This window comes from Hoplias malabaricus, chromosome 9 (assembly GCF_029633855.1).
Source record: "Hoplias malabaricus isolate fHopMal1 chromosome 9, fHopMal1.hap1, whole genome shotgun sequence".
Taxonomy (NCBI): domain Eukaryota; kingdom Metazoa; phylum Chordata; class Actinopteri; order Characiformes; family Erythrinidae; genus Hoplias; species Hoplias malabaricus.
The window spans coordinates 23727592-23755369 of NC_089808.1; the positions used below are offsets into that span (position 1 = coordinate 23727592).

Genomic DNA, 27778 nt, shown 5'->3' on the forward strand with positions numbered 1-27778 from the left:
AATGGAGACCAAAATCAAATCCCTCTGCTTCTTTAAACATTGTTATTGAGGCCACTGTGGTCACACCACTGTCATTATGGTGAAACCTTAAGAGAATCTGAGAACTGTGGACACTTTCCTTTAGTCAACGTGAGCAAACGGGTGCCAGCGTTGCTCCACACAGACCGATGAGGTCATCATGTTTCAAACAGGACACTTCTGTATCTGACTTTTCGTGATGTTTTGAAATAGACATGTTAAATCCTGTCTAATTCTAAAAAGTAGACCAATATTATCTGCTCATCTGCTTATTCTGAAATCAACACCATTGATTGGTAATTTTTCTCATATGCAGCTGCTCTAGAGTGTTTATAATTATGGAGATTATATGAAATATGCACAACTGAACCAATGTTTATGACTACAACCCAATCAAACAACACAGCTGAAGTGCAATGTTTTTTTTTTATTATTATTATTGTATGAGCAGGAAAATATGTATAATAGCAGTGCTACATATCTCCTCTCCAATATACATTCTTTTCAGGCTAAATCTACAGTTAATGTTTTTGGAAAACCATCCCTGAAGGTGTACTCTCGTATCTGTTTCAGATGATAAGGCACAAAGCCGTGTGATTAGTAGCTCTTTGGTTGCTGTTAGTAAGCGTGATTCATTATGAGGCTCAAGTAAATTTGGTGCACTGCAAAAACTGATAGCTTAGTGAAATCATCTGCATTCTAGTCAATGTATTTAGCAATTCCTATCATGAGACTGGTGTAAGAAGCCAGCCGCTGCATCCCCTAAACATTAGAACATGCAATTCCTGAATAAGCAGGTTTGTGTCTGGGCTTGGAAGGGAGACCTCCTAGAAAAGCTTAGTGGAGCTAACAAGGGGCAGTGTCCCAATGCCTGAGTGACACAAATATCTGGCTAAATCTGCCGCCGGTGGTTTCCAGCCTTCTGATCTCCCCAACTTGATATAAACTGTTTAAGTCACTCCCTCTCGTCTCCTCTTGCCCAAGTTGCTGATGTGGCAAGGATCTGGAGGTGTCTGGATGGTGAAGAGTGCTTCAAATGTTGAAACGCATGAAAAAAGGTGAGGATGTTGCTCTATTCCTGTTCCTATTTCTGTGGGAAAAACTGACTTATTTTTGCTGTTACATTACTTAAGGAGGAGCTCACTCTAAATTCAGGTGACCGATATCTGCAAAACCAAATAGCTCAAGTTACAAATGAATTTCTGTTGTAATTCAAACTAAATATAAACGTACAGAAAATGTACATTTCAACCATCAACAAGCTATGGCTGGCTTCTTCAAACACACCCTTCCATCTTAAAACCTGCTGTGCTTCTAAATGAACGCAAACGGAAGAGGGGAATTTGCTTTGTTGTCTAGGTTGTAAATAGGAATAATCACACATTTTCTTACTTGTAATCACATAATACAAAGTCTTAGAAGTATTGACTAGATTTCAGATGTTTTCACTAAGTAAGATGAATCCTTTATTGCAGTGTGGCTTCCACTGCACTGATAAGAGTAGTGGCAAAGCGAGGGAATCTCCGAGGTTAATCCTTAGTGGCATCTGCGAAGAGTAAGAACCCGGAGAAGGTACTGTCATCTTCACTGCTGGAGTACACTCCGTTCCAGTCCCTCAGGGTTTCCAGCCACACTTGATCCCCAGAGGACAGTCGGATCAGCAGCATGTTGGAAGCCTGGTCAATATCCTGACCATAGAGGGAGTCACGAGTACGCAACTTACGAACTCCATTCACCACCAGAGCTGCCCTCAAGGGACGGTTGCGTACTGTGATGTAGTAGGAAAAGACGTAGACACCTCCGTGAGTGCAGTTGAACTTGCTGATGTGGGGATCCCAGTGGCCTTCCTCGTTGTAGATGACCTTGTCAAATCTGACGGGTTGTCCAGGAGGAGGGAAAGACCTGCTGGGGAAGAGTCCTACACTAAAAGCCGATCGCTTCTGAATGAAAGGCTCGCCCTTGGATCCCTTCACTCCTCGCTGGCCCCGCATCCCTTTCAATCCTCGCATACCCTTCATACCAGGCATGCCTCTTTGCCCTAGTGGTCCGGGTGGCCCTTTTATACCTGGCTCACCCCAAGGACCTTGGGGCCCTGGATCTCCTTTCTCACCCACACTCCCTGGAGGCCCTTCACTGCCATTGAATCCTGGGATGCCCATGTCCCCCTTGGCTCCTGGTGGCCCAGGTTCACCTTGATCACCTTTCTCTCCTTTCTCTGCACCACCATATTGCCCGCTTTCTCCCTTTTCACCCTTTTCACCCTTCATCCCATCCAGTCCGGCAGGTCCCATGAGGCCGTTAAGGCCATGCTCTCCCCTCTCCCCCTTGGTGCCGTTCTGCCCAGAGTCCCCTTTTTCCCCTGGGTCACCTTTCAGTCCTGGCAAACCTACGTCTCCTTTATCTCCTTTAGGTCCTGGCTCACCTGGAGATGTTACAAGAGAGAAAACCCATTACAGTTTACGGTAATACTTACTGTAGAGCAGTGCTCATGAGGTTACATGACACCTATGTTAACCGTTAGTAACAACACACATTTATAAACTTTTATTCCAATAGGCATCATTAAATTTGTATTTACCAGCTTGTATGTCAAGCTGATGTTATACCAAAGGCAGATGACATTGATTTTTATCGGACTGTGGGTCGGTCATGACTCTTTCTGGGCTAAAATAAAAGACTTTGAACCTCAGTGTATGTCACAGTGATATAATACTGATAATAGGAAGATTTTATAACTGTTTACTGCCCTACACCAACTTTAATCACTGAGTATTAAGTGATTAAGGTCAGTGAAATACAAGATGTACATATTATAAACATTCAATCCATAATGGGAATTAATAAGCAAACCCACCCTTATCTCCGGGCATCCCAGCAAGACCTGGAATTCCCGGGGACCCCTTCTCTCCAGCATCTCCTGGATCTCCTGAAACAACCAACGTATCTTTAAATATTCTTAAAATATTCTTCTCTGAGTTCCAGCACAGAAGCGTGAAGTCTAGGCCTTAATTTCATGCCAAAGATTCCAGTAAAATATAAGAAGCTATATCTACAATAACACTTATTTCTACTTGCACCCCTAAGGGATTGTAATACTATGTTAGCATAGGCATACTCTGATTGACATGATGTGTTTAGACATTCTGAAAAAAGAATGGATAATTGAAGCTTCTGTGAGACATCTTATATTTTATTTGGAAATTGTAACAGACATTAACCTGTATTTTACGTAGTACATGTCATGCTAATGCTGTGAATGTCCCAAAATGTAATTGGCAGCACACTGCCACTTTAAATTAGTTGGGAATTAGTTGTTATGGGATCTTTGAGGAACAGCAGCAGAGAATGTTGTTTACTGACCTTTTTCACCTTGAAGTCCAGGAGCCCCAGGGAGTCCAAGTGGTCCTGCAGGCCCCTGAGGGCCCACATCTCCCTTCTGCCCTAGACCACCTGACATGGGGTGTAAAAGATATGGAAGGGTCTCTTTACACAACCAGGGGTGTTTAAACTTGCACAAAACATTTGTACACTGTATTTTGCTTCCTCTGACCTGGTGAACCTTTCTCTCCGGTGGGTCCTGGGGGTCCTCTCTCTGGGGGGCAGCACTCACAGAAGTTGAAGAAGCATTCGTTGTAGTCCAGGGTGTAATTCCTTGGGCCCACTCCAGGGGGTAGCATGGGCTCGGTGTGGTAGTCAGAGGAGTAGGGGTCGCTGGCAAAGGTGGTGCTGTCCGTCAAGTGCAAGGAGGAAGTGTCCATTATGGACTCTGTGGTCTCCTCTATGGCCGCAGTGCTAGAGTGAATGGAGGCGATGGTGGTAGTGTGGCGAGCCCCTACTCGAGAGGGCATTGGCGAGGGGCTTTCTGAACCCAGAGGTCTTTTAGTAGGTTTAGCCTGTCTGTATGGTCTGTATGGGTTCCTTGAAGCTGAGACCACTAACACTGTGACCACCACCACCAACAAAATAATGTCAGAGCGGAAAGAACTGGACATTTTGACGACAGTAGTGAAAAAAGGAATGTAACCTGTGCATAGAAAAAATTACGTAAACAATAGAGATGGATAGAAAAGAAAAAAGAGGGAACTGTGAAAGAGAATGAAGTGTCCATCTTAATGTAATATAGCATTTTGAGTGTCTCATGCTATCACTAATAAAAAATTATTTTATATTAGTTCACAAAAATAATAGAGACTGAATGTATAATAGCATTCTTTATACTATTTATTCTCAGATTATGAATGTTAATAACGGGTTTGTCCCATTTTGAATATACTCGTCTAGGAAATCTTTAATCCTACATGTTGGAACATTGCTGTGAGGATTTGATGGCAGTCATGAGAGCATTGGAGAGCTTGGATACTAATTCTGGATGATTAGTTCTAGATCACAAACAGCACTCTAATTCCTACACAGGCCCTGGATAGAGCTGCATCACTTCAGAAAACTTCTCCACAGCCTTACATTTGTTTGAGTGGAGTTATACCTCTCTAGCCCAGACCTTTCAAGAGACTTTCTAGAAGAGGAGGAGCTATTACTGCACCAAATGAGGTAAAAGTGTTCTTAATTTCCATGCAATATTTGGTCATTTTAGTTCCAGAGAGTTATTGTTTTAACATTAGTACAGTCTCTGTGTTTGATGGGGGACTGGATTGAGGCCCCTGCAGAAAACAAAATCTACAGGTGCTCAAGTTATTTCAGATTGGGTAGTGTTTGCATGTAACCTTTGCACATTGTTCCATACATTTTAAACTATCTCTGGATCACTGATCATGCATTAATTCATTTTCTGGTCACAGTGTGTCCAGAGTCTACCTAGAATTATTATGCACAAGGCAGGAACACACCCTGGACATAGCAGCAGTCCCTCACAGGACATAACACATCAACGTATTACCATGTGTTTGGACTGTGGGAGGAAACCCATGCAAATACAGGGAGAACACACCATACTCCTTATAGTCAGTGACCCAATGTGGTAAGTGAACTTATAAACTGGGAGCTAGGTGACAGCGACACTATGTGTTGCGCTACTGTGCTGCCCTTAGAGCATTGATAATCCCTAATAAAAAGGCTGTAAATAGTTGTTATACTGTACTGTTTAGGAATAATTACAAGATTATAATTTAATTTTGACAAAAAGAACATTATTTATTATAAAAATATGTTACCTCTAATTATAGGTGCACCTAGGTTCATATTTATTTTGCTGTGTGCATTATCTCTCTCTCAGCTCACGCCTGACATGCCGTTAGCTGAGAACCATTAAAGAACCACTGTTGGTTTGGTTGGTCTTGTGGTTCCCACAAGAACCTTTCAGGGATTCAGGTTCTATGCCTAATGTCTCACCACGGCCATTTCAACACATGCTGTGTGCATTAGCTTCTTACGCTAGCATCCTTCTTCCTCAGATTAACTTAACTTTAAATGAAATCATGATTTATTTTCTGCATTTAGGGATTTTCTCTTATCTATTAGGGGATGGTCAGCCATTTCCTTGAACATTTTTTAAAGAATTAAAGAACTTGGTTTCCATAAAATGATTATTAAAATTATATATAACTATATCATTAGAAATAGAAATTTACCACATTTTAAGTGGTATTTTGCATAACTCTGTTTTTCTGTAGCTGTGGTGAGCTTTAGCTCAAAATAACACAGTTGTGTTTCCATAATATGCAAGCTTTAGCTGCTAATCTTATGTATTTTACACTAATGTATTTAAAGGGAGACTTTGGCGTAACTGAATATGAAAAGGAGCATTGTAGTGAACCTTACTTTTATTAATTTCTTTACAAATTCACCTGTGTATCTTTTAGGTTATTTTATTTTAACTAATGCGTTTTATTCTCTAACTATTTGAGAATAACTCTATTCTGTAAGAGAGTTTTCAGAGGCTTTAATGTCTTTAGACATCTGGTTCCATTCACTACCACTCTGAACAGATCTTATATAACCACTCTCAGTGACCTTCTCCTTTTAATTAATTATATTTCATGCTTGTGAACTACATAAACGTTACTAGCAATAAGACAAGGCCATTATTTCTATAGTGCCATTTGCTGTGTATGATGTACTGTACACAGCTGTATTACAATATTTTAACACTGTTAAAGAAGTAGGAAAAATACTGAGGCTCTGTGTCTAGATAACAATGGCTACAGTCTGTTTTGCACTCTTTTTTTAAATCTTGTATTGTAAATGTTATGTCTGTGCTATTGTCTACCAAACATCCTCGATATCACAATAATGACGTCCAAATATGAGATACATTTAAGTTCAAATCCCGCTTAAAACGAGTGCTTACCTTGATGAAATAGCCTTCTTCTCATTCACCTCCTTCACCAACCACACAGCCACCACCTTTTAACAGCCTGAGCCTCCTCGCTCCCTCGGGTCCAACCAATAAGGGGCCGTTCAGCTCCAGGGTCCGGTGGGGTGTATTTGGCATTGGTTTGAGGGTCTGATACCTGAGCAGAAGCTAATGTGATGTTATGGAGGGGGTATCGTATCAGTCTGCCTCGTTCTCAGGCACCCGTACACCTTGGAAAGGGAAAACAGTTCCACTTACACATATAAACACAGGCTTTCTCTCTCTCTTTCTAAGCTCACACCTGACATACCTGTTACAGGTGGCGATTTTATATATATACAGTACATTTGAAGCCATTAAAGGACCACGGTTGGATCCCACAAGAAGCTATCACTGAAATGTTCTTTAAATGTGTTTATGTGGAGAAGCTTTATAACTCTGTCTTACCTAATGTCTGGCCAAGGCGATTTCTACACAGTCAGATTCTGCTTCTCAAGATCCAGCTAATCCCTAATACATGCCATGATGCTGAAGTCCAGCTGGGATGGCCTGATCAACGTTCTAATAACAGTAGAAGCTTCTTTCCTTGGTCTGAATATGTTTTACTTTTGTGTATATTTTCTTTTTCTCTCTGTGGCCTACCTCATAACTACACACCATTTTGGTTTCATAGTATTGAGAGTTATAACATCGGAATTATGGACCCAAATGCTTGGGAATGGGGTAGATTTAGATCTAATATGAGAGTGTTAGCGTGATGTTCTCCTATTGCTAAAAGCTTTAAGTACACTTTGACCTGATGTTTGTTCAGTTTTAATGGTTTACTGTTTTTTGCATTGTTGTTAGTGAATCAATCTCCATCCAGCACTAAAATACTCTCAAAATCCATCAAATCAAACACATATTCTCCTCCACAAAATTGTAAGCACAAGGTTGAGCAATTCAGGGTTTTCCCAAGGATGAAAGAGGAACAGAAACTCAAGGGATTCAGCCAGGTCTCTGTGGTGTAAACACAGCACTGGAAGTGAATGATCACATACCTTACACACCTTCAAATGGTACAGCTTGATGCTACCATTTCACCAGAATGTCTGAGCTCTATACACGCAGTTGACTTTCCAGAAAAGTAGGCAAGCAACATTTCTTAAATTAAGCACAGGGTCATGCAATGGGTCAAGCCAGACAGAAATCAAGGTTCTCAGAGTTCTCAAAGCCAACACCATCTGGCAGTATCTCAAAGCGAAGCCAAATAATCAAAGCTAACGAAAGATTGGCCCAAAAACAAAGTCATGGCAACATTTCTGAAGAAATACAGCACTGGTGACTTTTACGTTGGATCAAGGTGAATAGCTGAGGACCCCCAGAGTAACCTTCTACAAGCCTTATACAGTGTTAGACTGGTTGTAATGAGATTGTAAGCTTTCTTTTCACTCCACACCTGGCTTCAAAACCAATAGTCAGCTAAAGAAAACAGATGTTCATCAACTGTTTAGCATTTCAGGGAAAATAAATGGGTAAGTTGTAAACAGAGTGACTGCCCTGTATTTAACCATCAAGAAACTTTTACTGAGAAAAGGAAATAGATACAAAAGAATAACATTTGCAGACTGAACAAAGACACTTAGAGCAATGCCCAACAGAAGACAGACCTCAGTATCACTCAATTCATTAATTCATTCGTTGTCTATAAGCGCTTTTCCAGTTCAGGGTCGCGGTAGGTCTGCAGCTTACCTGGAATTATTGGGCGTTAGGAGGAAACACACCCTGGAGGGGGCACCAGTCTTTTGCAGGGCGACACACACTCACACATTCACTATCACTGAATATAGTGATATTATATTATGTGATTATTTTTTATTCATTGTGTTCCAAGGTATTTCTTTAGTCAGTACAAATAACAACAGACGAATTATCAAAAAATATATTCCAACCTCAAATCTTACCCCCTGTAAGAGCACTGGGGAAAAAAACATAAACCACACATTCTACATCTTAAGGGTCCTTCAGTCTAAAAAATACTCCATGTTGAATTTTTGTATTATTTGAACTGTTAAAAGCAGAACGTTTGATCAAGTTCTAAACTAAACTTTGGAGGTGTGGCAGATTTCTTTGGGAAACTTCCTAGAGCATTATTATGCACAGTTTGACTCGTTATTAAAATGATGTTTCAGCCGAGTTAACTCAGTATAAACCACATGTTTGAATTCACACATTGTGGTGGCCCTCTCCTGCTATACGCTACTGCTGTTTCTATAAACACAAGGGTGCCATTTGGGAGAAGAATGAGGTAGCCGGTGGGGGTGTGGAGGGGTGTATGGACTGTTACATGAGCTTCTGATACCCACCTTCTCTGTAGCCCCTACAGAGCCCATGCATTAACTTCAACAGGCTCAAGTGAACTGGGCTAAATGGCACTGTCTGACTGGCAGGTGTTCAGAATGCAGACCATTAGCAAATGAAAGATCACTTACACACTTCCGACTTTCAGTGGGCTCTAATTTTTCAGGTTGTTCTCAGACAAACCTGTGACTGGTAATTACTTGTTTGTAAACGGAATATACTTTGGATTTTTGTTCAGTAAAATTCATAAAATAAATAAATAAACGGCTCTATCATTGGAAGTTGTGAGTTCAGTTCCTGTTGATGCCACAGCCATCCATAATCCGGAATCCGAAGGAGCATAATTGGCTTCACACTTTAGGTGGGAAGTATTGCACTGTCTCTCATTTCATCTCTAAGTATGGTGGTAGTCAGTGTAAGTGTGTGGCTATAGTAACTGACATTTAAAGTTCTCCTTCAAGCATGTTGAGCTGCATAGCTGCAGTTTAAACTATTTTTTTCTTTTTCTAATATGACAATTCATCTCTTCAGAGCTGGAACAGGATGAACAAGATTTTAAAATATTTACTAGGGATGTCCAAAAGTATTTAACCCATTAAATTACCTCTACTAAAGATCTCCATTACAAGATCAACAGGTTACATTTCTTACAAGACACCAAGACAAAGTATGTGTAGTTAAAAGTCCCCTACACAAACATATGATTAAATAAAATTTTAAATATGCAAACCAGTAGTGTATATAGTTCATTTTAGCACAATTCTAGCTTGTAAAATTATTTCCCAAGATATAAGATCATTTTAAGTAGGCTGAGTTTGATCCAATCTGAGATGATTAAAATGCTTAACATTTTAATAAACGCTTTGTCAGTCCCTTTTAAGCCCCAATCCACGTTTTGATATCTCACCCTTTTAATTAGTAGCCTCTTTATTCTTTAGAGTTTCTGTTTTATTCATATTTCATCTCGGTTATTATATTATAAAATGAAAATAAGAGGACGTATAGGGTTAAATGGGCTGAGCTTTTCGTGGCTGCAGGCGCGCTGTCTCTAAATTAGGTGGGATTAAAATAATATTGTTAAAACACCCGTTTTCGTACAAATCTCACCCCACTTTGAATAGGATTGGTTAGTGACAAATCGCCTCTAGCTCTATGATTGGCTGATAATTCGTGCTCACAGGCGGATAGCCAATCGCTGCGTCAGATGGGGCTGGGCTTTTTCTGAATAATAATGAGCGCGTTTGTTGTGATGTACAATGACATATGCAGGTTAGTCAACGGACGTCAGCAGCGAACGGCTGAAGCGCTGTCGGCGTTTTAGGCCGTTTTTAAGAGAATGGCTGCGTTTCTGCGAGTCTCTAAAGGCAACGACCTTTTCCTCGACGTGACACGCGTCGGTAGGGCTCAGAATATTCGCCGCTGAGTGGCTTTAGGCTGAGGTTTATTCGTTTTTTTCTGCTCTCGCCGCTAATGTTAGCCTCCTCCTTCGCGACGGAGCAACGACGCGCGTGAAAGCTCAACGGTCAAGCCGACTGTCGGCGATTTCTTCGGATGTTGGTCGAGTTATTCTTTTGAATGAATGAAGGTAGATGAAAATGGAGTCGTGGTTTTGTTTAGACGTCTTCTGTGTAACGATCAAAGCCATCTGCCCTCTTTAATTGGACACTGAGGTAATTCTGAAGAAACAATTCGTCTTAGTCGTCCGGCCGTCCCCAGTCCCCAGTCGTCGTCCCCTCAGATTTCCCACGCGTGTGATGATAGCAGACACAATGACTCTGCTGTCTCTGCTTGGTCGCATCATGCGTTATTTCTTACTCCGGCCGGAGACCCTGTTCCTGCTGTGTATCAGCCTGGCACTTTGGAGCTATTTCTTCCACACGGATGAGGTCAAGACCATTGTGAAGTCCAGCCGCGACGCCGTGAGAATGGTCAAGGGTAAAGTAGCCGAGATGATGATGACCCACGAAAGTTTGGGGGGCATCCGCGCCCTTGATGCAGAGTTCTCCAACACTTGGGGCTTCCGGGATGCAAACGTGGCCGTGTACTCCATTCAGGGACGCCGTGACCACATGGAAGACCGGTTCGAAGTCCTCACTGACCTCGCCAACCGCAGCCACCCATCCATCTTCGCCATCTTTGACGGTCACGGCGGCGAGGTGACGTGGGATACACACTTTTTTAAAAAGTTGGATGTAATAGTTACATTCATGCTATGAATTCAGAGCTCGTGTTTGAAAGTAGCATTAGGAGTCTTGGCCAAGGGCTCTTATCTTATTGTGATGTAGCTGAATGAGGTAGGAATTTAACTCCAGTCAGCTGTCGGAAGAGCAAAATGTAACCCACACTAATATGTTGTCCACACTATACATAAGTGAGAGAGATCTAGGGAGGTGAATTAATTGTCTAATGTTCTAGACATTGACCATTATTGGGCGCAGCAGAGTCACCTACTAGCTAGTCTAGACATCTAGCTAGTCTCAAGAAGCAGAATATTTGGAAAGGAACTGTGCAAAATCTACCATTAACAAAGCAATGTCCCATCTAAAAGTCACCCCTTGAATCTCTTCTACCATCTCTTCTACTCTTCTACAATCCATAACACGAACAGATCAAGCTATGTAGTAATATGCTGTAATTCATTTCTTTGGTTTTATCAGCTTTGTCTTTTCCAATACCAGAATTGAAACCTTGGTTTGAAAAAAAATATTAGGGGATATCATTCTCAAAACCAGTCAAAAACTCAAGGAAGAAAATGCATCCAAGAGCATGGCATCACACAATGCACGTATATCCTATTTCAGGTTGGATTTGTTACAGGACAGGATCAGATTCTCACTTAATGTCTGATCCAGCATTTTCTGCTGAGATCAGCTTAATATGAATACCCACTAATACAAGTATATCATCATATATAGTCTAAAAAAATGCATCTCCAGTAAGAGTAAACAAATTCAGCCTATAGGGATAACATCTACTGACACTGTTATTCAGTTGTAATAGTATCAATACATACATCACATCACATTAATGGCACTTTTCCACTGCATAGAACCTACACAACTCTACTTGGCTCGGCACGGTTCTTATGCTTTTCCACTGGCCTAATCTGGTTCTAGCCCCTGTTTTTCAGTCCCAGCACCCAGCACCGTGCCTTGGTACTAAATGGTGACGTGTAAACCCTGCAGAGCATTGATTGGCCAGACCAATGGCTGATTGGCCATGTCAATCACCACGAAATGCAGAGCTCATTCAAATTCAGCACAAATTCGCTGCTGTAAAATCTCTTAAATTACAGCAGCTTTCACGTTTATTTTTTATCGGACTCACAACAGCAGCTCGTAACTTTACCTCAAGGTGTTTTGAAGAGGGTTATGTGCTCCTTGGGCCGGTGGCCAATGAAAATTTCCAGTGAAAGCCGAACGTGCAACAAGTAACTGATCTGCGAGAACTGGGGCGCGGAGCCGTGTTCAGTCCAAAAAACAAAAACAACACACAAATACACAATGAGTAAATGGCGCCTAACATTTCCGCTGCCATTGTTGTGGTTTTTGAAAATCCAGCGATTCCTGTTAGAGACAGGGTTTTGTAACTTCACTGGATGCGTTTCACGGTGGAGCCCTGCCAGTGGAAAAGCGACAAGCTTTAAGTGAGCCGAGCTGTGTAGAGTCGAGTCGATTAGAGCAGGACCCATGCAGTGGAACAATGACATTTGATTCATGGGTTATTGCCCTCATATATTGCAGCTTTATGTAAGGTTTCACGTTATGTTAATTTTGGAGTTTCTTTGGGATGACGGCTGACTCCCAACTTTCCAGGCGTGTTATACTGAAAGTGCTAGAGTTGAAAAACATTCAGACATGCCAAAACCAGGACTGCATTAGAACACTAACACTGCAGGTCTTTTGGGGTCTGTATAATGTCTTTGTGCATTCAGATTATTACAAAAACAAAAAAGAGAGAAATTTAAAGGACAAAGGCTTTGTTCAGAGGGCTAATCTCACACCCACAGATACTCATCTGTTGTATTCCATTATGGTGTCCCTCCCCCAATCTAAGAGACATCTGCCACTTGCCCTCCACACACTATACCCTCAGGATTAACACAGATGTTCCGATTTTTTAAAGCACTTACTACCTTAATGTTCCCCTGTGCCCCGAGACACAAAGAAATGAATCCTTTTTGAGGCAATGTGTGGAAGTCACTTAATGGAATAGGTTCAGTCTCATCAGAAATTGGGCAGAGTACTTTGTACTTTTATCAGTTGATGTCAGCATGACCCTGTGTTTTTCACCCATTAGCCAAGTTAGAAAACTCCCTGCTGAATGGTGCTTGACTAATATATGTAGCAATTGGTAGCTGAAAGAAATGCTCCAAAGATTACTAAAATGAGATAATGATTTATTAATCCCTGCTGGGACACTTAGGTACTACTGCAGTGTACACAATATTAAATACGGAAATATGATGTAAAAGACATTAAAACAAAAACTAAAAAGGACAGATGTACCTAACTGTGAAAAAGCGAAGAACAAACTGTTTATTTGTGCTGTAAGTGTGTTTTTGTCTGATGAACAAAGTATAACTTGAGAATGAACCCAAATTGATCTAAATAATCTTAGATGTAACAAGGATTTATAGTTAAATGTGTAAAGTAGAGCATCCACACTGGTCTCAAATCTAAATTCTGATATTAATAAAATGACTGAATGAAACAAGATTTGGGTTACATTTCCTGGCTTCCTCGTGGCATTAGAAAAACTAGGTTAAATGTTGCTGTTCTGCAGTCATGCCCATGATGATTATTGGGCCCTAAATGATCACTGAGGAGATGAAGAGCTTTTTCTAAGATCCTCTGTACATAAAAAGAATTTTACTAATGGATGTGGAGGAGTTTTTGGGAGTCTGGGTTGAGCTCAGGCCAATAGAATAATAGGAAATGATATTAGCTATATCACTATATATATATCATAAGATGACAAAAATAATAATCTTTGTCGTATTAAATGTGTATAAATTCATACATTTGAAGGGAACAAATGCATGCCATGGAAAAAGGGCAAATGTACTAATTTACTATTGATTGGATACATGGCTACTACAACACTGATACTAAACCAGGTGAAAACAACAGGAACTAGGAAATCTTGCTACATATCACAAAAAAAATGCAAAGCTAATGAACAGAAGAAAGACAAAGGGTGAATAAACACATGGCAGAGGACAAAGTGCACCCGGGAATAATCGGTCACCACACTGACTGAAAACTCCCAGGTGCAACTCATTACTAGAGCTAAGCAAGGGAGGAGCAAGGAGCCAAAACAAACAAAAGAGCACATGGACAGGACTGTAAACAAAGCAAGACAAAGGCAGAGTGTTACAAACTTATTGAAGTCCACTACCTTTGATTAAAAACTAATACATGATTTTTAAGTGTGTTTTATTGAAATGTCAAACAATACCCATTTTATTTGAATACAAAATTAATAATAAAAAAGAAACGTCCATCTAAATGACCACAGTTGTTTTAATGAGTAAAAATATTCCAATAATTAAGACAATAATGTATTTGGAAGGTTAGTACATTGTTGGGTTTTATTGCAGTTTTGACCATTGCATGCAAAAAATTGTATTACATTTCTGAATGATATTACATCATAGGAAAATAGATTTTATTATCAGGATAATGTACTGTGTCTTGATTTTCACACAAGGAGGATGCTACATTATCACTGATACAAGCATAGCCAATCATATTCCTTTTGTTGTTATGTTAATTCCATTGGTGGAATTGCAAACAAGTCTGTGCTATTTTAATGCATACTATATGGCTATAAAACAACTCTCTGCCCAATGCAGAATAATGAATACTAAAAATACAAAGGTCAGTGCAAGAGTATGCATTTTTTATTTTCTCACAGCATTTCCCCCAAAATACCCTCTCACTCTCTTCCACTGTCTGAGAGCTGGAAGAGTCTAGGTTTGATATATGGCTTGTTCTATTTTCGTAATTCACAATTTGTAATGCTGTTAATGTCCAGAAATAGATTCGAGCAGTGGCAGTAATGCTTCTACTGCCCAAAAATGGAAGAGCCTCGTCTATTTCATTGGACCGACATGCCTGGCTGAGACAGCCACCTGGAGAAATGGAGTTTATGAGTTTGTAAACCGATAGCTCCACAAAATACTGCATTAAAAATAGCAGATGAAGCAGATGATTACATCACTGCGGCCCTCTGCTATAATGCAGTCTGCTTTAATGATGTGAATGAACAGCTCTCGCTCTGTCTTTCTCCTCTCTCTTTTCCCTATCTGTTGGTTTCTCTCTCTAATGACCAAAGACATTTGTTCATACAGCCCCAGCTTAGAGGACACAGTAATAATCCAAGAGCAGTGTGTCAACTCATGGCTGGAAATATGAAAGTTTGAGTTTATGTATGAATTGTTGCATTTTATATCAACTTAAAACTTGCTATCTTATGCACCATCTTCATTCACAATGGATGGGAACACTGTTTCCTGTAGCATTGTCAGGAAGCATTTAGGGTCTGGTTGAGCCTGTAACTTTTGAACCACAAGAGATATTGCAAATCTAATTGTGGAAATCAATTTCCGAGACAATTCTGGCATTATTTGATATGCTACATGGCCACCTTCCCTTTGAAAAAACTTGCCCTTGATCCAATATGGCGGCCATGTCCCAGACGGTCTGAAACACAAAGCCCTCACTGTAAAAAAAGATTTTATTCCAAGTTATTTTGGAGAATTTTTATTGGTTTATTCATCATGCAATTTTCACACAGTGTGAAGGACAGCTGCTGTCCTCCACAAACATACGTTACTTATTTTTAATTGGACAGCAACAATTGACAGGTAGATACATATAGATAAACTATACATAGACACACACACACACACGGGCAGGCAGCAGCAGTGCAAACTCTTGCCACAGGGTTTACCTTGACATAATTAAAATGGTAGACACTAAATGTTTATTACCCTAAAAAGACGCTGCACTGTGAAAAACATTAACCCTGCTGTGGAGACCCCGGTGTTGTCAGCAGGTTCTTTACAAATGTGAACACTGTTTGAAGTGTGCTCTGTTGAGGGCTGCATCAGAAACCGATTTATGCTGACCGTGATCTTCAGATGTTATTTAATATAATATTCAAAGCTAAAGCTGCAGAGCCCTTCTCTTGCTTTTGCTTATTCTGTGAAAACTGCATTCGCAGCATTTCACTGTCAATAACGGAGAGGCTTCTTTAAAACATGCAGCCAGTATAAGCCAAGCATCTATGCTCTATGGAGGACAGATAATAGCTATTCCTTCTTCTCTGATTTCATTATCATCAAAATAAGGATGAATGTCTGTCACTAAATTGATCTAAAATGCACTACAAGGTCTGACCGAGTGTTGAGTTACTCTGAGGATTGTGTTTTGGACAAAAGGAGCACAGATATGAGTGCATTTTTTATTCAGGATTTTATTTATTGATTTCAGATAGAATTGGATGGAATTAAGCCACAGGAACCTTAGTGAGGTCTGGTACTGGATGTTGGATGATTATTTACAAGATAACGAATTCAATTCCAAAAGCAGCACCCACTCATTAAATCTTTGTCAATCCTCTTTGTTGCTGCAGGCAGCTGCTGACTACGTAAAGGCTCACCTCCCTGAGGTTCTGAGGCAGCATCTGCAGGCATTCGAACGAGAAAAGAAGGACAGTCCTCTGTCCCTCGCCTCCATCCTGGAGCAGCGCATCATCGCTGTGGACCGAGACATGGTGGAGAAGTTCTCGGCTTCACACGAGGAAGCAGGTAGATCAGAGAATGACTGGCCAAGAGGCTCAAAACATACAAAGACTGTGCATATAGTGACGGCGTGTGTTTTTCTTTACCACTTTACAGGTACTACGTGTCTAGTGGCCCTCTTGTCTGACCGGGAGTTGACCGTGGCTAACGTGGGGGACTCTCGTGGTGTCCTGTGTGATAAGGACGGGAATGCAGTAGCTTTGTCTCATGACCATAAACCGTACCAGTTAAAGGAGCGCAAGAGGATCAAAAGAGCAGGTAAACTAGAGGACAGCTCAGTGCTGACCTCCTCTGGAGGTGTCTAGTATGTAAAAGAGCGAATTCACTTTACTTTGATGTGACATCATTGTATGATTAAGTAACAGCTCTTAGTTTTTTATGTAGGATGTTTATAAACTGTAGAGATGATTAGAGAGGAAATCTTCTTCTGTCTACCAGGTGGCTTCATCAGTTTTAACGGTTCCTGGCGGGTGCAGGGAATCTTGGCCATGTCCCGCTCTCTGGGTGATTATCCGCTGAAGAATCTGAACGTGGTGGTGCCCGACCCGGACATCCTGACCTTTGACTTAGACAAGCTGCAGCCTGAGTTCATGATCTTGGCTTCGGACGGCCTTTGGGACGCATTCAGTAACGAGGAGGCAGTGCGATTTGTCCGTGAGCGGCTGGATGAGCCTCACTTCGGTGCCAAGAGCATTGTCCTGCAGTCGTTTTACCGTGGCTGCCCCGACAACATCACAGTGATGGTGGTGAAATTTAGGGGCAGCGGAAGCGCAAAGAGTGGGGAATAGAAGCCAACGGACCTCTTCACCTGAGAGAATTGGAGAATTATAGGGGAGTATTTTATACACACATAATTGTGCATGTATACATTCATACATGCTTACCAAGGATATGGTCAGTATCACTATTCTCCTGTGTGTGCCAAATGGACACCATTCTGAACTTTCTACCCCCCTTACTTGCATAATTCTCCCATCGGACAATGATACAAAGGTTGTTTTTTGAACACAAAACAGAAGGAGCAATACATAAGTGCAAATGACAAAGCCTTGGCCGTGCACGTAGTGTTTTTAAACGAGGAAAATGTAATGTTTAAAAATCAAATTTTGCCTGAATGATCCACTTGGGTCTGTATTATTTACACTGATGCTGCTCGTGATATCCTACTAACCCACTGTATGGGTTACATAATCAAAACTGTGGTTAAGTTAATTCATAAAGACATTGTTGCTTTACATAGTACATTTGCTGCTAGTGGGGAAAAGACACCTCAAACAGGACGGTGTATTTTAAACATTGTCTGTTTTCTGGCTGAAGCTCTATCATTACTAAATCCGAATTTTAGTGTACATTTGGCCACACTTGCTACAGAAGGACTGCAAAGCACATGTGTAAGCACTGAATAACGTGTCCACTAAGTGCTTTTTAATCTAATTGTTCAAAATTTGTTCCATTTATTTCAATTGACTGCTTTGTTTCTACACTCAGTGTCCACTCTTACAGCACCAATGACCACACAGGAGCACTTTGTAGTTCTGCAATTACAGGCATCTGCTCTGTGGGGGTCCTGTAGGGACCTGAACATTGAAGAACAGGGGAAGAAGGAGCTAAAGAAGTATGCTGAACAACAAATGGACAACGGTCTAGAGTTGTAGAACTACAAAATGCATCTGTGTGGGCAGGTGAGTTAAAAATGGATAGTGAGTGTAGTGTTTAATGTTATGGCTGATTGGTGTATAAGACCTTTAATAACGGCATACAAACCAGTTTTCCATCAAACACTTATATTAAATTTCCATTATTTAGTACTTACACGCGTGCTCTAAAGTCCTTATGTATGCAGCCTTCAAATGACAATTCCTACCTGTTTCTGTGTGTATCTCTGGGCATTGTTTCTCGTCGTCTTTAAGTGTTCATTACCAAACAGTTGTCTCTCTCTGAAGCTTCACAAGTCTGTAAGAGCTTCAGCGGTTCTGATAAAATGGTGCTTTACCCTAAAACTCTCTACAGCATCCGTCCAGTCTGAGGGCCTGCGCAATTTCAGTTTGGAAGCATCAGTGTAATGACGAAAAAAAAGGTTTGAGAGCCAAAAATAAACAGAATCCAGAACCATTAAACGAAGCTCTGAAAAATAGAGAACTCCAAAATTTAAAGTCAGGTTAGTAAACAGACTATTTACACATTTAAACATCTATTTTGCTTTTTTCATTCATAAATATTACATTTTACTACACATAGCGTCTTAAACCCATTGAGTGCTTACAGATGTACAAGTATGACTTCCTGTTGTTGTTGTTTTGATCTCATTCACTTCATATGGGTGTGATATACAGTATGTAAACAGAAGTTTCTTTCATTTAATCACAGCATTACAAACATTAGCAAAACACTGCAAACTGTAGCTATAAAAGCTCTGATCAGGAAGAAACAAGGCACTCTAGCTTTGTCTGTAGTTTATTAGTAGACGGCATGGTAACTGTACATAGTGATAACAGTAGTGGGCTCTGTCCTGTAGCTTTACTCTGGCACTCTCAGACAGTCCTGACCAGGGCTTCAGACTTCACCGTAGACACTGTACTTTTTGCTGCTGATCAATTTCTTTCATAAATAATGTTATATTTTTCTTTGCCATGTGGTTTGCTTTGAACTCATGGAAGAATATCATGTGAGATATGAGACTGACAGTGCTGCCTTTTGACAAAGATGCTGAGAAGATCTGCCTGAAAGCTGTATGGCATTTTATTCTGTGGTATGTATGTGGGTATGGAACTTTGAGGCAAGTGACTGAATAAAAATGCTTTTTGTTTTACTCATCACTGACATTGCTTTTGTCGAGTGCTCTTTTAGATCAGATTATCTCAGGACAGACTTGTTCAAATGGAGTTTGTCAGTAAGATCAAATAAAAATTGTACTGTATTTGTATTGAGTCTCAAAATCCCTAAACATTACATACAACAGCTTTAAAGTGGATATATTATGAATGAATGTGTATCTTGAAACCTACCAGTCCACAAACTGGAAAGTTTTTGTGTGCTGCGTGAGTCAAAACATGGAATAAACCAGCCGTTCTGATCCTGCTTCACTCCTAATGTCAAATGCAGAGACTTTAGAATTGCCCCGCCCCTTCATCTCAGTCTGTCCAATCACAGCACTGGACCTGGGTTTATGTGAGAATGCAAAGACAAGGTTAAACACAGCAAAACAGACACAACGAGCGTGAAAATAAGAGCAATGAATAAAAACCAGAGCTTCTGCTCCTCGCTCCTCACTACTGTGCGCTCGGGGGCGGGGTGAACAGCGAGCGGCTCGTTATCATTTAAAGGAACAGGTGCTGAAAGAGGACTCTGAACAGGGCTGTTTACCAAGGGGGAGAACGCTGCTGTTGTGTTATTTTGACCAAAGCATGTCACAGATTTCATTAAGACTTGTGGAAAGGGGATATCTTTTTTCTTTTTTTGCCTGACATGGTTCACTATGGAAGGAAAGCCAAACACCTATTTAGATGTCTCCATATTAGTCTGGAGCTACAAGACCTACAGGACAAAAGGGCTCCAGGACTAGGAGCCATGAGTCTAGATGCTGACAAATTACTCACTACACCTGTTCAAATTTGTCTGCTGATTTCACTCTTGGCCTGAGAGACGAACCCATGCTTAACCAGAGCTCATGTGCAGGAGTGTGCAGCTGAAGCGCTTGCAAGCGACAGAAGCCCGGCCATATGTCGCCGCACTTATTTGACCCGCAGAGCTCTGGTGTTGACGCATGGCGGCGTTCCTGTCGGTCCACGAGTGATACGCATTCCATCACGTTGAGAGTGCAGAGTGGAAGCTCTGAAATAGCATCCGCATTGTAAACTCAAGTGTCTAAAGCCCTGTGTACTGTTGAGTCACCTTCTGTTCTTGTAGCTTTACGGAAAGTGGCACCAGATCACTCAGCGTCCAGTCTGTTACTGGAAGTGACCGACGGTGACTTCACCATTAACCCAGCTGTTAGTGTCTTGGCGAATATAAAGGAGGCAGTGCTCTCTGGCTTCAAGAGGCAAGACCCAAGTTGCTGTGGAAGTGTCCAGTCCACTTAAGCTAAGCTCATCCAAAAGTGTAAGAATGGGTCAGTGTGGATCCATGTCAACCGCTGATACTCGTCTACTTCCTGCATCTGTTGGATCAACGAGAAAAACTCAACAAATCTGCGAGAAAATAAGCAGGTCCTTCACGTCCACCCCTGCCATTTATTGCTTTGGGAACAAAGGCTGTGTCATCTCATGTTTGAAAAGCATTTTAAGCGTCTATCCAGAGGAAAGAAACCACAAATCACAGAAGGGAAGGAGGAGAACCTGCAACTGCACAGGACTGGTTTTTGTGGAGGACCTGGCTGGAGGAGTCTGGATAAATCCAAGGGAACGCAGCGGACGCACGTGAGGATGAAATGCCGACCTCTGTTTGTTTTTTTCCAGAGAAGTTTTGGTGGCAGTGGTGGCTCTAAAATGGTCCATCAGACAGGGTTCAGCATGTGGGAAGAAAGTCCTGGAAGCGGGTAGAGATCATATTTCTGACGGATGGACGAATGGAAAAGAGATCATTGGTGGATTTCACTGTGAAGTCATTTGCTTGAAAATGGTCTTTTCTCTATTTGTTTGCTTTTCAACTTTTTTATTATTTTTACAACAAGATTAAGATTCACTGTCTATAATGATTGACTTTTTCTTTCTTTGGAATCTTGACGACACATTTCTTGAGGTTTGTGTACTTCACAAAAGTGAAGACCCTGGGACTATTTTGAGATACGAAACAGTTCATGGAACTGTCCTGGAAATCACTCACTCACTCACATACTCATACACACAGTTACACTCTCACATACATACTCATACACTTTTATGTACACTCATATATTAGGTAATATAATTAAGCATAATTGTAATTCAATAATCTCCCACTATTCTGTCATATTATGGTAACAGTTGCATAGTATTCAAAAAATTACAGTTGTCATTTTATTTAAAAAATAATTATTAATATGCTACGATTCACATTGTAATCTCCATCTTTAAATTGTCTAAACCAAAGCTCACACATACTTTTGGATCCAATATTGTCCCCAAACACACAACAAATCCATCAAAGTGTTCTGCAGCGCTTTTTCTTGATGGAGCTCATAACGAATGCAGTGCCCAATAAATACTTCACTTGCCGTTTTTAAACTATTTAATATTTAGGTTGATTTTTGGTTGAATAAAGTGACAATCTGTCATTTTTAATACTAAGCAACATTCATTAATTCATTGTCTGTAACCACTTATCCAGTTCAGCGGGGCCGTGGTTCCAGAGCCTACCCGGAATCACTGGGTGCAAGGCCTGGAGAGGGCGCCAGTCCTTCACAGGGTGACACACACTCACACTGACACTTTTGAGTCACCAATCCACCTACCGTGTGTTTTTGGACTGTGGGAGGAAACCGGAGCACCCGGAGAAACCCGAGTGGACACAGGGAGAACACATCTCACAGACAGTCAATGAGAGCAGGACCCAAACCAACAACACCAGGACTCTAGAGCTGTGTGAATAGGAGACTACATGGTGCGCCACCGTGCCGCCCTACTACGCCACAGTTAAAATAAAATGACCAAAGACTGTGAGAACGTTTGAATTTTGAATTAAAGTTATTACTTATTTATACACTTAATATATTCACTCACTCAAGTTTAGCTTAAAATATTTCCATTTTGTGGTGCCACTCACATTTAGGAACCACTCCACATGGGGATGTCATTCAGTGTTTTTCATCAAAGACACTGTGTGCCCCTGTTCTGTAAGTCATCTCTTTTATGCCTGAAGAACAGAGTGGGATAATGAAAGAAAAACGTTATATTAGAAACATTTGTTTGTGTTTACCTTGTTTGGTTTATTCTACTTGAATCTCCAGGGATCATTAGATACTGGGCCAAAATAGCCAGTGAATTTATTCAAATATTTTTTGTGATTTTGTCCTGAATCATAATTTGCTTGTTTTTTTTCCAAATGAGAAGCTCTCTGAAAATGTTTAAGTCGGTTTAGAAAATGGGGTGGATTAAGCCTAGCCCTGTACTACTCACCAGCATTTGTAATGGTAACTTTCCATTGGAAGGAGGACATGGTTTAGGACTAGGCTTAATCTCTATCTGGGAAACTACCCCCCAAGGGTTTTATTTAAAAAAGTGATGGCATACGTAGGATAGTATTTTTTATTAATTTTATAATTTCTTTATTCATGCTCCTCTTCAGCAAGTTTCAAAATCAATAAAATTATTTGGTCTGTTTGCTTAGATGGTTTTCTGAATGAACAATGATAAAAGTTGATCATTTCTAGCAGCAATGATGTTTATGGGAGGCGCTGTCATACTTTGACCCCAGGATCTTATCACAGAACTCTGAGCGGAGATAAGTGGGCAAGGACCTAATAAATCAGCCAGTAACGAAAGACAACACACTGTGTAAACCGAACAGCGAGAAAAGACAGTGGAAGTCTCAGGTAAAAGACCCAGAAGACATTTACCGCAGTGACGATGGGTCTGAAGGGATCCAAACTGCCTGAGGCCAGAGTCCTTCTCCTAGGTCTCGATGGCTCTGGAAAATCCACGCTCCTTTACAAACTCAAATACAACGAACGCTTCCAGACAGCTCCGACCATCGGATTCAACGTGGAGATGTTCGACGCCAAGCAGAACAGACGGAAGATCACAGTGACCGTGTGGGATGTCGGAGGCCAGAAGAAAATGAGAGCTCACTGGAAGAACTTCTATCAAGACACTGCAGGGGTTCTATTCACTGTGGATTGCTCAGATCTAGAACGTTTGAACGAAGCTAAACTGGAGCTGGAGCACACTCTTAGGAATGAGCACCTCCAGGAACTGCCAGTGGTCATTCTTGCCAACAAGCAGGATGTCAAGGGAGCCTTAACGGCCACAGAACTCACAGAGAAGTTCAACCTGAGGAAGACATGCAGCGACAGGGACTGGTTCGTCCAGCCGTGCTCAGCCATGACTGGCGCCGGACTCGAGGACGGATTCAGGAGGATGGTCCACTTGGTGAAAACAATCGACGATGCCAACATCAAAGAAACGGTCAAGTATTTACGATCCAAGTCTGTTAAGATGGTGAAGAAGTAAGGAAGGGGGCAATTTTTGGACAGGAATTTCTAAGTCTGGAGATGCACTGAACTGTCAGATGGATCCACTACAATATTACACATGGATTGATCAAGCAGGGGTCTGACCAAGACTGCGCTGACCCTTGTACTTTTGAGAGATATGCATGTGTTGTGGTCAGCAAGTCTTTAACTATTGTTTTTCCATGTGATTAATTATCAGGACCAATGTGTGGTGGGCTACTTTTTTTGGGTGGTGGACCATTTCTGAACTGGTTACATGTTTGAAGACTGTTCTACACAAGCTTTAGGAACCAATGTAGAAGGTGATAATTCTAATAATAAGTCTTTCTTGTAACATTTTTAAAATACATTAAGGAGCCATGAGGTGACCTGGTGGATAGGGAACTGGGCTTGTAACCAGAAAGTTGCTGGTTCGATCCCCAGAGCATGATTGAGAAAGGCACCTAACCCCCAACTGCTCCTAGAAGCCTTGGCTAGGGCTGTTCACAGCTCCAGGCATGTGTGCTCACTGCCCCCTAGTGTGTGTAAATGTGTGTTCCCCTGCACAAACTAGGTTAAATACAGAGAACAAATTCCTGTGTGTGCAAGCGCAGTAGCCAATAAAGGGATTCTAATTCTAAAGTTGCTGCAAAAAATCAAATCAGTCTCCTGCATGGGCAAAATTATTCAAAGCCTGTAAATATGAAAAACTAACGCAGCCATGTTTACAAATCCAAAATGTTTTATTTGTTACAAAAAGCCTAGGTTCAACAAGATAGAAATGAAGCACATGGTTTAAAAAAAAAAAAAAAAACCAAGGCACAATAAATTACAGAGAATCCACTGCTGTGCCACTCGAGATACGAAATAAAATAAAAAGAAAACTAAATGAAAATCTTTAAGTCACCACAGTAAAGCATTGCTAAAGCACATCTTAAGGCAGACTTGTTAGTTGGGGCCTTCATAAAGACTCCTACAAACACTGGGTTCTCCAAAATCACATTACTTAATATACAAAAAAAAATAAAAATAAAAATCCCAGATCAATTCTTGTACTTCGGTTCAAATTGATGCATCTCTGCTGGCACCGGAATTGAGAAATCCAGCAAGGGGGGAACCATTTATGTCCTGGTTTTTATGGCAATGGAATGAGGTACTAGTAATTGTTGTCAGGACCTTGCTGAACTGTTGCTGGTCATTTTAAGGTAATGGCAGTGGTTAAGTCTTCTCCCCTCAGCAGAAATGTCACAGGAGCAGGAAAGCCTGAAAACCTGAGAAGAGAATGAGAGAGTACATTTAACCAAAGCCTAATACTAAGCATAACTTTCACATGGTGTCTGCATGCACCCTTTAGAACAGCACACATTCTTTCTTTGACACAAGTCTGAATCCAAGGAAATGTAAGTTATAATTTAAAGACCCTCAAGGGAAGAACAAGTGTTTAACCTTGTTAGAACGTGTGGTGGTGTTTATACGCAAGAAGCAGCATCATGAGTGAAGCAGCAGCAGGGTGCAGTGGCTGAGCATTTCCAAAGAGTCTCAGAGAGCCTCTCAGAGAGAGGTTTCATACATCACACACCAAGCAACCAATCACATGAACACAAATGACAAGAACAGTTCCAAGTCCCCGGATGTTGTTCTCAATCTGCCCAAAGTAACGAGGTTCGCGACTTGCTAAAGAGTTCGACCTGAAAACCCCATCATTCGCTGCAACACTGTTACTGACGTCTTAAAAATGTTATTCTAGTGAACACAAGTCCATTCTTTGTGTTCTTAGTTTTGAGAAACTGCCAGAGACTAAGTGTATATTCATAGATTCTCACATATTGAAAGATGGCTGAAAGAAGGTGTAGTGCAACATCTAAGCAACTTTTAAAGATTTTGGGCAATGTACAGAATTTTAATCATTGACCAGTAGCGGGCTTTAAGAGGAATTTGAAGTAAAAGACCATAAACATAAAAAGCATTCCAACTTTTAGCTAAATACAATCTTTAGGATTATTATTGCTCACAGTGGGGGCGATAGGAACCAGACATCAAAGGGTGGCAGTGTGTGTGGTTGTTTGAGTCCTAGCTATCGGGGTGGAATAGGTGGTGACTGAAGTTCTTTAGACCATCACATTTCACATCAAAACACTCTGAATGACTTTGTTTAATAGGAATATGCAAGCCACCAGGTCTTAATCATTGTGTTCTGTGATGTCTTCTGAGTCTTACCAACGGCAGATGCACATTGCGGGACATCAGACGAAAGAACAAAGCTTCTGTGTCCTGAACGGGTTGGTGCTGGACGAGACACCGGTGAGCAGAGGGTCCTGAAGAGCGTTCTGAATACAGAACTGCTGGAGCTCTGCTGCAGCCTGAGACACCTGCAAATACCATAAACATTAAAAACTATACATTAGAGGAATGGAGATAAATCTGTTTTCTATAGTGGTTGAATTAGATGACTAGAACAGCAGCTTTAAATATACAATCATTTTATTCATGATTATTCCTCACAATAAGAAATAGCTGTTATACTGACACCTAGTGGCCTGGATGTGTCAGATACTGCCTTCAGGATCAGCAGAAAATATAATCACAAGCGCACAAGACTATTTTCAATTATAACCAATAGTAGGAACCGTTGAAAGGGGCTTGAAGGCAGCAATTCTGCCCTAAACGTACTTTTAAAAATTACCGTTCCCACTTGGGGGACCCACTCTATGAAGAATAAAGTGGTTCATTTCATGAATCTTCCTCTGAGTCATAAAAATAAATAAATTACTTTCACAATCATTGTTTAATTCTTACTCCACTTTTTCCCCATCTAACACACATTATACAGGGTTAGTTTAAGATGACCAACAACTTCCTAAAGTGGAATCTTAAAGGAACACTAGGTAGTATACTTAGTATTACTTAGTATATTTTCTGCAACGCTGAAGCCCAGAGTAGCAACGATCTGTTCTCCATATTGGAGGTCAGTGAAGCATCACAGTGGTTTTGAAACTGTAATTTTATGGTAAACATATCACATAGTGTTCCTTTAACATGTGTCGCAAATAATACTCTCCAGGCACTCACATATTACTACTGAAATTATATTGTGAAATATATTATAATAAAACACTTAAACCTAACCCTTCGAGCTCAGTGGATTTTCCACCTTAAATGACTCCAGCCTAAGCTTATCTAGTTCAGATAGGTTACCGGCTGTGTTAGGTGTTCATTTTCCATTTCACATTACATGAGCCGTCATACTGAAACAGCTGCACCATTTAAGGTGGAACGGAAATTCTGAATAAGTGGCTGTGTTGAGAAGCTAATCTACAACCTACATTTTGCCTAAAATTTTAGGAGAGACACACTATAAGTGGAATTATTTAATGTGAAGCGCAAAAATCTAAACTCAGTTGATAAACCTGAGTAAGCAAACTTTAGCTAAGGAGGCAAATTAAACTATAAGAACTAGAGACCACTGAAAGTAAGGTGGAGCCCTTTAAGGTGGAACGGAAAGTTTAATTAAGTAGTCGGCTTCAGGTTGGATGTGAAATCCATCAATGAGAAATTAATCTTTCTGTTAATACCATACAGTTATATCAAAGTCATTTCTGAACAATATGGAACTTAAAACCTTTAACTTTATGATGGCGTCATTTAAGGTGGACCGGATTTTTCTGACTAAAAATAAACTTTATTCAACATAGCTATTACATAGCTTCGTTTTTGCAGAAATAGTGCACAGTTACAAGTAAAAGGAAACAAATGTAGCATACAGCCCTTTTAAAATGTATAATATATACAATATTCATCGACGCTACAGGAATAAGCCGAGACACGCCCTTATCCGGAGCTTAGCCGCTCAATAACGGCAAACATCGGCTAAAAACAAAAAAGGAAAGGCTTTCAACCCTGCGGCCCACCTTCACTCTGTTTATATTCGCCTCGAAGCGCAGCTGCTGAACCACCTTCTTCATCGCGACGACGTTGGAAGCCGACATTTTAATCAACACTGGGAGGAAAAGAAAGGTAGCTACAGAGCTGAAGAATAGGCTCAGAAACGCGATTTTCCCAGCTACGGAAAGGAAAGAAGTTCATGCCTCACAGGCGGAGCCAAAGACATCACGAGACCGTTATAGGATGTGTTCCAAACTATTCCTCACTCCCTATTTAGGGCACCATATTTCGT

The 27778-nt window shown here is 40.8% G+C and overlaps 4 protein-coding genes across 4 annotated transcripts; 2 read left to right on the plus strand and 2 right to left on the minus strand.

Annotated features, from left to right (window-relative positions):
- Positions 1 to 1547: 1547 nt before the first annotated feature.
- On the minus strand, positions 1548 to 6435 carry otol1a (otolin 1a). Its single transcript, XM_066680178.1, has 5 exons — positions 6323 to 6435; positions 3569 to 4042; positions 3379 to 3468; positions 2873 to 2944; positions 1548 to 2440 (listed from the first exon to the last, which is right to left on the minus strand). The coding sequence occupies exons 1-5, from the start codon at positions 6345 to 6347 to the stop codon at positions 1548 to 1550; spliced, it is 1554 nt and encodes a 517-aa protein (XP_066536275.1). The 5' UTR covers positions 6348 to 6435.
- Positions 6436 to 9942: 3507 nt separating this feature from the next.
- Positions 9943 to 19352, plus strand: ppm1la (protein phosphatase, Mg2+/Mn2+ dependent, 1La). Its single transcript, XM_066682184.1, has 4 exons — positions 9943 to 10824; positions 16310 to 16484; positions 16575 to 16736; positions 16917 to 19352. Exons 1-4 carry the CDS (start codon positions 10423 to 10425, stop codon positions 17264 to 17266), a joined length of 1089 nt encoding a protein of 362 aa, XP_066538281.1. The 5' UTR covers positions 9943 to 10422; the 3' UTR covers positions 17267 to 19352.
- A 3633-nt stretch (positions 19353 to 22985) lies between these two features.
- On the plus strand, positions 22986 to 24199 carry arl14 (ADP-ribosylation factor-like 14). Its single transcript, XM_066681894.1, has one exon. It carries the CDS (start codon positions 23021 to 23023, stop codon positions 23621 to 23623), a length of 603 nt encoding a protein of 200 aa, XP_066537991.1. The 5' UTR covers positions 22986 to 23020; the 3' UTR covers positions 23624 to 24199.
- Positions 24200 to 24370: 171 nt separating this feature from the next.
- Positions 24371 to 27676, minus strand: gng5 (guanine nucleotide binding protein (G protein), gamma 5). Its single transcript, XM_066681896.1, has 3 exons — positions 27513 to 27676; positions 25822 to 25973; positions 24371 to 24875 (listed from the first exon to the last, which is right to left on the minus strand). The coding sequence occupies exons 1-2, from the start codon at positions 27588 to 27590 to the stop codon at positions 25848 to 25850; spliced, it is 204 nt and encodes a 67-aa protein (XP_066537993.1). The 5' UTR covers positions 27591 to 27676; the 3' UTR covers positions 24371 to 24875; positions 25822 to 25847.
- Between the last annotated feature and the right edge of the window lie 102 nt (positions 27677 to 27778).

Coding starts and splice junctions, on each gene's coding strand:
- otol1a (XM_066680178.1), bottom strand. CDS start 6,347: ATGAGAAGAAGGCTATTTCATCAAG. Junction 4,043..6,322: donor AAGAAGGCTATTTCATCAAG/GTAAGCACTCGT, acceptor TTCTATGCACAG/GTTACATTCCTTTTTTCACT. Junction 3,469..3,568: donor CGGAGAGAAAGGTTCACCAG/GTCAGAGGAAGC, acceptor ACCCCATGTCAG/GTGGTCTAGGGCAGAAGGGA.
- ppm1la (XM_066682184.1), top strand. CDS start 10,423: ATGATAGCAGACACAATGACTCTGCTGTCTCTGCTTGGTCGCATCATG. Junction 16,485..16,574: donor GGCTTCACACGAGGAAGCAG/GTAGATCAGAGA, acceptor ACCACTTTACAG/GTACTACGTGTCTAGTGGCC. Junction 16,737..16,916: donor CAAGAGGATCAAAAGAGCAG/GTAAACTAGAGG, acceptor TCTGTCTACCAG/GTGGCTTCATCAGTTTTAAC.
- arl14 (XM_066681894.1), top strand. CDS start 23,021: ATGGGTCTGAAGGGATCCAAACTGCCTGAGGCCAGAGTCCTTCTCCTA.
- gng5 (XM_066681896.1), bottom strand. CDS start 27,590: ATGTCGGCTTCCAACGTCGTCGCGATGAAGAAGGTGGTTCAGCAGCTG. Junction 25,974..27,512: donor CGAATATAAACAGAGTGAAG/GTGGGCCGCAGG, acceptor TGGTATTTGCAG/GTGTCTCAGGCTGCAGCAGA.